Source organism: Euphorbia lathyris, chromosome 9, assembly GCF_963576675.1.
Source record: "Euphorbia lathyris chromosome 9, ddEupLath1.1, whole genome shotgun sequence".
Lineage (NCBI taxonomy): Eukaryota > Viridiplantae > Streptophyta > Magnoliopsida > Malpighiales > Euphorbiaceae > Euphorbia > Euphorbia lathyris.
In genome coordinates, this window is record NC_088918.1 from 14,982,161 (window position 1) to 14,991,728 (window position 9,568).

At 32.7% G+C, this 9,568-nt stretch overlaps 1 protein-coding gene across 1 annotated transcript; it reads left to right on the plus strand.

Moving 5' to 3' along the window:
• Nucleotides 1-4,297: 4,297 nt before the first annotated feature.
• LOC136206682 (uncharacterized) lies at nt 4,298-7,771 on the plus strand. The gene is made up of 2 exons (XM_065997827.1): nt 4,298-4,518; nt 6,892-7,771. Exons 1-2 carry the CDS (start codon nt 4,431-4,433, stop codon nt 7,608-7,610), a joined length of 807 nt encoding a protein of 268 aa, XP_065853899.1. The 5' UTR covers nt 4,298-4,430; the 3' UTR covers nt 7,611-7,771.
• Nucleotides 7,772-9,568: the final 1,797 nt, after the last annotated feature.

Here is a 9,568-nt window from a genome sequence, read left to right on the forward strand (position 1 = left end):
ATTTATTTTAATTGCATTTCAATTCCTTGTATTTGATTTGTTCTTCAATTTCAATTGAATTAGCTATATGTTTAGTATAGAAGTTCTTCAATTGTAATTCATTTTTAATTTTATGCTTACCTCAAACACATGTATTCAAACCTTGATTTACATCAATAAAATACCGATTTTTCACCAAATTTCGTGTCAATTTTCGCACTTTAAATTCCTTTATTTTCTCGTCTTCAATTTACCCGCATTAGCTTAAATAAAACAATTTATCTAGCAAAGTTTCTATAACGGCGCTAGAGACCCAAGAGGGACTTTTTCAATCTTTGCGTCCCTCGCCAATCGTTTCATTTAGAATTCAAGTTTTGGCGCACAAATCCGTAAACTTAACCAACTTTAATAATTGAGAAATAATTTCTCTGGCACGCCCGCACCCTAACCACACGTGACAAAGTTAAAATTAGCATATTCGCAAAATATCGCTAACAGAAACTATTAGCACTGTCTCAAAAGACTTATGTTAACAAAGTCATTGATTATTTCGGTATGCGTGGAAGTAGGCCTGTAGATAGCCCGATGACTAAGGACATCACCCTAAGTACCAAAATGTGTCCAAAGAATCCAAACGAAAAGAAAAGGATGGAAAAAGTTCCATATGCAAGTGCCGCAGGTAGTCTAATGCACGCCATGTTGTGTACAAGACCTGATATCTGTCATGGCATTGGGATGGCGAGTAGATATCAGTCCAACCCAGGACTAGCACATTGGGCAGCTGTGAAGAGGATACTGAGGTACCTCAATGGAACAGCAGATTATTCTCTATGCTATCAGGAGACTTGGACGAAAGAAAGTCCACATCAGGCTATGTGTTCTTGCTAGGAAATGGCGTGATTTCCTAGAGTAGCAAGAAACAAACTTGTGTAGCCCTGTCCACCATGGAAGCTGAATACATATCGTATTCATCAGCAGTTCAAGAGGCTGTTTGGCTGAATCGGTTCCTAAACAACTTGAATGTAACCAATTGTCAAACCCAGGTCATAGTTAACAGTGACAGTCAATCTGCTATAGCTTTCGCTAAGGACCAGAGGTTCAGCAAATCAAAGCACATAGAGATTAAGTATCTTTTTGTTAGGGACTTAATTGCATGCAAAGAAGTTAATGTGAAGTATATATCTACTCATGACATGGTGGCAGATCCCCTCACCAAACCAGTCAAGAGAGATGTTTATGTTAAACATATAGATCCCAAGGATTGTTTAGGATCTAAGTATACTTCTTATTCTTCATTGTTTTATTTGTAAGACATGAATTATTAATAAAGGTTTTATGAATTTTCATCAATACACGAGTGCGAGTATTTAATTGTAAATATTTGCTGTTATGAACTCAAAATGCATGTTTAGACAGAATGTAGCTCACTCACATGAGCAGTTTCCCCCATTTCGTCAATGTGATGATAAATGAAGGATGAGGCTGTCTTTGAGCAATTTTGAGAGCTTGTTCAATGATAGAAGCCGTCTTGCTATAGACATGGAAAAGTATTTCCATTACGGTGCAAGATAACATGTGTTACAAATACATGAAAAAGATTAACAAGTAATCTAAAAGGGCAAGTTTGCGATAACTTATAGCCTTCTGTCATAGCCAGAAGTGATCATCATAAGTGATGAACTAAAGTTAGATGTTCAGGCACATCTAGACCTATGTTTCTGTATGGTGTTAATAACATGCTATTCTTCAGAAAAGAATTGAACACCATAACACATGACCCATACCATGTGTGCTTTAGCGACCATGAGATGGAAAAGTAGATTGATCTCGCCTTTTCCTAATGTGAGACTCACGTCATGAAGATGCGCTTCTTGACTATTGTTTATCCTTATAGACCCTAAACTTATTCTAAGAAGTTTAGTCTGATGTAGCTACCTTGGAAAGGGATACCTCGAGGTTGATGAGATAATACCAACCAAAGAGACCCTGACTGGATAAGCGAATCAAATTATAATGGACAGAATAATGTTAAGAGGGAAAGACATCCATTTGAATCATATCTAAGTGTTTCTATTCTTCACCGTCCGGACACTTATGCATATGTGCATATTTGTGAAAAATAGATGTACTGTAGAGATTCGGAGACTACAATGGATATGATATGGAGTCTAGGATAAAAGCATACACCACCGATGATCCGTGTTCAAATCTAAGATCTATATATCTCTAACGAGTACATAGTTCCAAGTTTGTTACATGAAAATCGAGTAGCTATACGTTCTAACGAGTATATAGCACTAGAGCTCTCGATAGTATGCCGGTCACACGAACTATTTGCAAGAGTATGATAGAGACCGAGATTGAGAAAGTTTAGAATAAGTTCCATTGCGTGCGAGTGGGAGATGTTGGAATTAATTGGATATGGATCTAATTAGGCCCGCCCGAAATGGAACGGACCCAAACCCAATAAGAATTAGGGTTAGGTTATCTATTTATTCAGTATAAATAGAAACCCTAACCAACACTAATTCTAAGAGAATAAGGAATTAGGTTTTAGAGATACAGGATCTCCAGAGAATTTTTTCTCTCCTCTTTTTCCCTAAGTCGCCGCCCCTCTCTATTTTTGGGATTCGTCGTCGCTTTAGTTCGTGAACCAATTGTCTTCCTCTCCCAATTCTATTGGCGTGGTTGAAGGCTTGACCGGTGATACTAGATCGGGTGATTGATCCGAAATCCTTCCGCTGCAAATCAAGAACGGGATCTGCGCTACAAGAGATAACCCGTAAACCCGTTTACTTATTCGGATAAATATATATGTTGTGAATATATGCTTATCCCAACAATATATATTCATTTTTGTTTGATGAATTTATGAATGTGATTATTCTAAATTATAGATAATATGTTTATTTAGCAATTGCTGTATTTGATTTTGCTTGATTATAGTTGTTGTTATTGTTCTTGTTCACAGTCTAGAAGATGTAAGAGATGGTCGGAGTGCACCTTGGACTATAAGAATAACAACACCAACAAGACCAAGAAGCGTCAACATAAAAAGAAATAAAATAAAAATGATAATTATTTGAAATAATGTTAAAAATTATATAAGGGTATCATAGGTTATTTGAATATTAGTACAATCTATTATTTTTATTTTAAAGGGGTACAATATAATATATTATTTGTGCTATTTTTTTTAATAAAATATTGAAATGTTAAAGTAATAACAATTCTATTTTGAGTATATTTTATTCCATTTATATTTCATTTTACCAATCAAATATAATAATTTAATGTACTTCTAATTCAGGAGTTAAATTAGTATTTTATCCTATTTTTCTTTTCCCTATTAGATCTCAGATTTTATAGTACAAAAAATGATTAAATTAGCTAATAAATTAATGGAAGGACGAATTAACTCCATATTTCCACTTTAAGAACTAGTTTAACATTATAAAAGATAAGTGGATTTTGTCATTATATATATTATTATATATTTATTTGTCAATAATATTTTCATAAATATTTTAATAATAGTAATAATGTTCATCAAATAATGATAATAAATGTTATGTATTCGGTGGCTTAATTACTTTTCTTTTGTCTTATTTATAAGGGTTAATACACATATTTGTCCATGTGTTTTCGCGGAAAAACAGATTTGCCCTTAAATCAAATAAACCCACAAAACTATCTCTGAATTTTTCATAAACCTGCAATTATACCCTAATCTAACAGAGCTGCTAAACGGCGATGGCATCAAACATTCTTGTCTCCAAAAAAATTGGATGACGACAATTCATTTGGTTTCTTATTGTTTTCTATTTCTATTGCTTTTGGATTAATTAGGAGGTTTAGACGCCGTTTTATTAGGTTGATTGAGCTTTTATGAAAATGAATTTTGACAAATCTGTTCTTCTAACTTGCTTTTAATCGAAATTAAATGTGCATATTTTTTTCTGTTTGTGATTGGTTGTTCTTTTCTGAAGTTTTTCTGGAGACAAGCAGGTTTGATGTAAACATCGTTTAACAGCTCTGTTAGATTAGGGTATAATTGTAGGTTTGTAAAAAATTCAGGCATAATTTTGTGGATTTATTTGATTTAAGGAAAAATCTGTTTTTCCGAAAAAATACAGGGGCAAATATATGTATTAACCCTATTTATAAATTATAATCTCTTTAGAAGGAAATTATTATTTATTTTATTATTTTCAGCCTCAAAATGTGGAAATAAATAAGCTTCCAGAAGTGGGCCCTATAGGCGGCTAAACGGTGCGTTTCTGGACTGGCATTCGTACAAGTCCTCTCTCAAGCAAAGAATTTTCAATTTCCTCCCTATATGGATCAGTGGATTCCGTTTCACATGGATTCATCTCTCTCTCTCAATCGAAACATTGAATTCTCGTTATCTCAAATTAACTTCCTCTAATCTAATCTAAACAAACACCATCATGGATTTCGATTTCGATTTCGATTTCGACAAGAAGCGAATTCAAGTCGTCTTCTTCATTGTTGGAATCATAGCTCTCAGTATCACAGGTATGTGCATCTGGTATATCACTACAATACAGTTTGATTTTATTTTTCTCACTCAATTTAAACATTCTGGAATCTGATTATATTTTGTGGTTTGCATCAATTTGGGGTAATTTTGTTGAATCTTTGAATGTTGTGAATGATAACTAAACCTTCTTTTTTGGAGATTGGATTCATGTGAAATGATTGATTTGTTTGATCCATTAGTGTCTAATTATCTATAGTGATACATGAGTACTTCAGTTGGTTGGTTTTCTTTCAATTTGATTTTGTGAGTTATGGTTTGAATAATCAATAATAAAGTCAGATTATGTATTTAGGGAAAGAGTATGAATAGGTAGTGTGTTTAAAGAGTTAATGAGGATCCATTTTTGTGGGATTTTTTTCATCACTGAAACTTTGATTTTAATGCATTTCAGTTTCTGAAAGTGTAGGAAATGGAAACTTTTAGAAACCTGTACGAAACTGTTTTGGTCAGTTTACTATAATTTAAAAAAATTGGAAACTCGCTTCTTAGAACCTAACATGTTGTTTAGAAGTGCATCAACACTAATCACATATTGATTTAAATCCGTAATATTTTTGTAGATTATCTTCTACAAGATTTCAAAATAAAAAAAAATCTCTTTTTTCTCTTGTTAAGATTTTAAGAATTTTATAGATATATCCATATATGTTTATTATTTACATACCCCCCCAGCCCCCCACGTTTCAGTTTCTTTTATTTTTTACAAATATCATTTTCCGGGTTGTGTTTCTGTTTATGTAAGACAGGTCTCATTATCTATAAGACTATATCCGGTCGAGGCATGTAGATGAGTAGGTAGATCACAAATTTTTTCAAGCAATTAACAGGGTAAAATATATCCATGGCTCCTGAATTAGGGTGTTGTTAACATTATGACCTCTAAACTTCATTTTGTGTTAAGAAAGTCCTTGAACTATTGACATTAAAATCCAAATGACATGGATAAAAATGAGCTACTGATGTAGTTAAACTTGTATAGGTCATCATTTTGTTAAATTTTTAAATGAATTTTCTTTGATTTGAACTTTAATGTCAGTATAATGTAATGTTTTTTTGTTTAGAAGATAATGTAATGTTAGTATAATGTAAAGTTCAAATACTTTTATGTTACAAAATGAATAATGTTAGTCGCGCTCTAGTTTGGGGCCATGGATGTATTTACCCGCAATTAGCAGCCCGAATTTGGGTAGAATTAGGCTTGAAATTAGCACCTCCAATGTTCCAAAACATAATTAAAGAGGATTTCTTTTCCTTTCTTGTGTAACCTTTTGTGTCTGCAACTCTGCATACAAAAAACTCAGATGCTTAGTTTCAAACTCTTGGAACAGTGTAGCTTACCTTAAAGAGTTAAACTTATCCACTCTTGACATTGTAATGCAATGTGATTGGTGCCAGTTTGCTTTTTGGAAACACATTGTATTTTAAGAAGCCAGTTTTAATTTTCTTAAATTACAGAAACGTGACCCGAATTGTCTCGTATAAGGTTGTGAGAGTTTCAGTTTGAGGGTGAAAACTCTGCAAAACCAAAGTTTTCATCTAACATGGCCTAATTTGATTAACTGTGAATCTGTGATAAGTATCACATCGTGTTTAGCAGATTTTGGGAGAAATATACCACTATACCTGTAATTGTGTCTCTACTTGTGTTCAGGAGTGGCAATTTGTGTAAGTGTGCCGTGTTCATGTCGTGTCGACTATTAGGTTAGTGTTCAATGATTAAACCCTAACCCAACCCAAAAAAATAAAAAAATACATATCATATTTGAGTCAACCTAATCGTTTTCATGTCCTGTTCGCGGGTTACATGTAAATTTACTACCATTATTAAAGATGATATGTAAAAATACTAGAGCATATAGTAATAATTTTAAATACTCTTGAGTCTTGTCATTTTTGGATTATCATGATAACCTTGACTAATCCAAAATTTCGACCCAAAACCTATTTAACAAGCCCTTAATTTTACTACCTTTATTGAAGATGACATGTAAAAATATAAAAAGTTCATGTCGTGTTCATAGGTTGCATATACTTTTATTATTGTTTAGGGTATCGTGCAAAAATATAGGATATAGTAATAGTTCTCGGATTAGCAGGTTAACCCTAACACGGCACAATTTTTTTTGTGTTAGTTTCAGTTTAACCCAAAAATGACCCACTATCTATTTTTTTTTTTTTTTTTTGGAAGTACCCACTGTCTATTTTATACATGAACTCACTAAATTCGTGTTGAGTTTGTGTCGTGATGGCGCAATGGAAACTAAGCCGGAAAAGGCTGTGCATTGATTGTGCATCATTAATTGGCTGACTGCTTTGCTTATAATGTGCCTATCCTATTCCTTTCACAGCTGATAAATGTCGGCAACTAGTTGGGGAAGATTTTTCATCCCAGAGTGGAAAATTCACTATCTTTAACTGCTTTGACATGAGCACCGGAACCATGGCGTGCACGGTGAAGGAAGGTGTGAAGCTGTACTTCTACAACATCCGATCTTCTCATGTCGAGAGGGCGCGAAGTCTTGCAACCCAGCGTTCATTGGTTGATGCACTGGCTCAGGGACTCTCAGCGAAAGATGCAGCAAAACAAGCAGAGAAAGAAGGGAAGAAGGCTGCGAAATTGGCTAAACGACAAGCAAATCGTGTTATAGGCCCCATCATTTCTTCAGGATGGGACTTTTTTGAAGCTATTTACTATGGTGGTACCATAACCGAGGGATTCCTGAGAGGGAGCGGAACGCTTGTTGGTGCCTTTGCCGGAGGGTTTCTTGGTGAGGCAAGGGTCGGACGCTTTGGCTATCTTGTAGGAAGTCATATGGGGAGTTGGATTGGAGGCAGAATTGGACTAATGTTGTATGATGTGGTCAGTGGAGTGCATTACTTTCTTCAAGTTTTCCAAGGAGGAGAAGGTAAAACTCAGGAAAGTTTCGGGACATTCGAAGCTTCCGAGGATTACCAAGTCCATGAAACTCCTGAATACACGAGCGCCGATGCTTCTGAAGCCTCCACGTTCTATGAATCACCTTCATACGAAAGCTCCGAAACTTACGAAAATTCTGAATTCAGGTGAGTAAATTTAGTTGTGATTGTGGTGAAGATTTCATTGGAGATAGATGCAATGTAAGTTACACTTTAGTTAGCATAGGCATGTGTACAATAACATGGCAGCATACGTTACACTTTCATTGGAGATAGATGCAATAAAAGTTACACTTTAGTTGTGATTGAGAATTTATAGTTTTAGAAAATTTGATATTTTCTTTAAGGAGAAACCGAATGAAGGAAATTTAATATTTTTAGAAATATATGTAGATATATTTTTTTTGGATTGATATTGTAGTGAAAAATAAAAAGAAAATTTTGGCTGAATACGTAATGGTTCCTCAACTTGGTCAGAAAAATAGGTTTGCCTCCTGAATTTTAAGGGTGTCTAGTTCGTTTGGTGGATTTAGGAGCTAATGAGTTATTTTAAGTAAGTTCAAGGTTAAATGGACACCTTTAAAGTGCAGGGTTAGGTCAAATTTAGAGCATCTACAATGGTTTATGTCCACGATCACTCACTGTACATGACACATCATCACTGTAAGATTTTTTTTAATAAACTTTTTTTTATTAAAATATTATCTCCAATAGTTAAACTTTGTAACCACTCAATTATAAGAGATCCACCAATTAATTAAACTCTATCATATTATTTTAAAAATTAAAAATATATTTTGACTAACTGATTGTGTAAACTTGTTTGGTAAAACTTGGCTGATTATCAATAGCGGTTTGTGTAAAATGATAAATAAGGATATGGTAAGTTAAAGAGTAGTAAACACCACTATTAGAAGTGTTTAAACTTCTAAAGTGGCTTAAATCTCTAATTTTACCTCAAAAAACTCTTTACCAAACAAGGCCAATATCTATTGAGCAGTTTAAGTGTTCAATATGAGAAAGTTTAATAAATAAGTATAATGAGTGGTTCATTATACTCCATTGAATATTCTCTTAGAATTGCTTATTTTATCTGTATCCGAAGTTATATTTTTTACAATTCAATAAAAGCTTTGTACAGTTTGTTCATATAAAAAAATTTATTTCCAAACAAAATTATTTCCAAACAGTTAAAACTGTAAATTTCAAACGTGTTCTGTTAGTTTTTTTTTTTTTTTTTACATTTAATGTGACTTAAAAAATAAAAATAAAAATCAATAGTTTATTTCCTCTCAAATTGTCCAATTTGATTTTTTTTTTATTCATCCAGTTATATATGAAATTTCTTCTCATAATTTTTATCAAAAAAGGAAAAAAAAAGCAATTTCTTCCATAATCAGATTCTGAGCTCCATAAAGGTTGGAATTCAAGCCTTTAAGGCCTGCAACATTTGCTCCTTTTGGGTTCCTATTGTATAGCCCAGGCTTAGGACTGTTTAATTGACATTTTAACATCCCAAACAGGACAAATATTTGGAAATAGCAGAAAATAGCTTAAAATGTATCAAATATTAAGATCTAGCCTTTTAACAGAAATAACAAAGTTGTAAAAATAAAAATATTGAAGTATATTTTCTAAAAAATAAATAAAAATTGAAGTATTAATTTGGTATATGAGCCATAGGTACTTAGGGGGTGTTTAGTTGCTCATTTTTATGGCTAGGTTTGTTGATAGGGAGGCATGGAGATGAAATGAAATGTGAATTCTCTACTTGCGGTATTAAGAAAAATGAGAATAAATTTATTTCGTGATAGATATCCTCGTACGAGTCATATCCATGAAAGAATCCTCATTCTTATTATATGTTTTTTTTATTAAAATAATATTACGACAACAAAATCATAAACAAAATGTAAATTTAGATGTTAATTTATATAAATTCGTCCAAATAAATACAAAATATGAAATATTGTTTTTTTAATGAAAATGGAATATTGTTCTATCTACTTTAACACAACAAAATATCTAATAAAAAATTAAAATTAAACTACACATATTTTTATAAAAGTGAAATATTGTATATAAAATATACAAATTATTATCAATATA

Bases quoted from the DNA above. Each gene is read 5' to 3' on its own strand.
- LOC136206682 (XM_065997827.1), top strand. From the start codon at position 4,431: ATGGATTTCGATTTCGATTTCGATTTCGACAAGAAGCGAATTCAAGTC. The intron at 4,519-6,891 runs GTATGTGCATCT...TTCCTTTCACAG, and splicing joins CATAGCTCTCAGTATCACAG to CTGATAAATGTCGGCAACTA.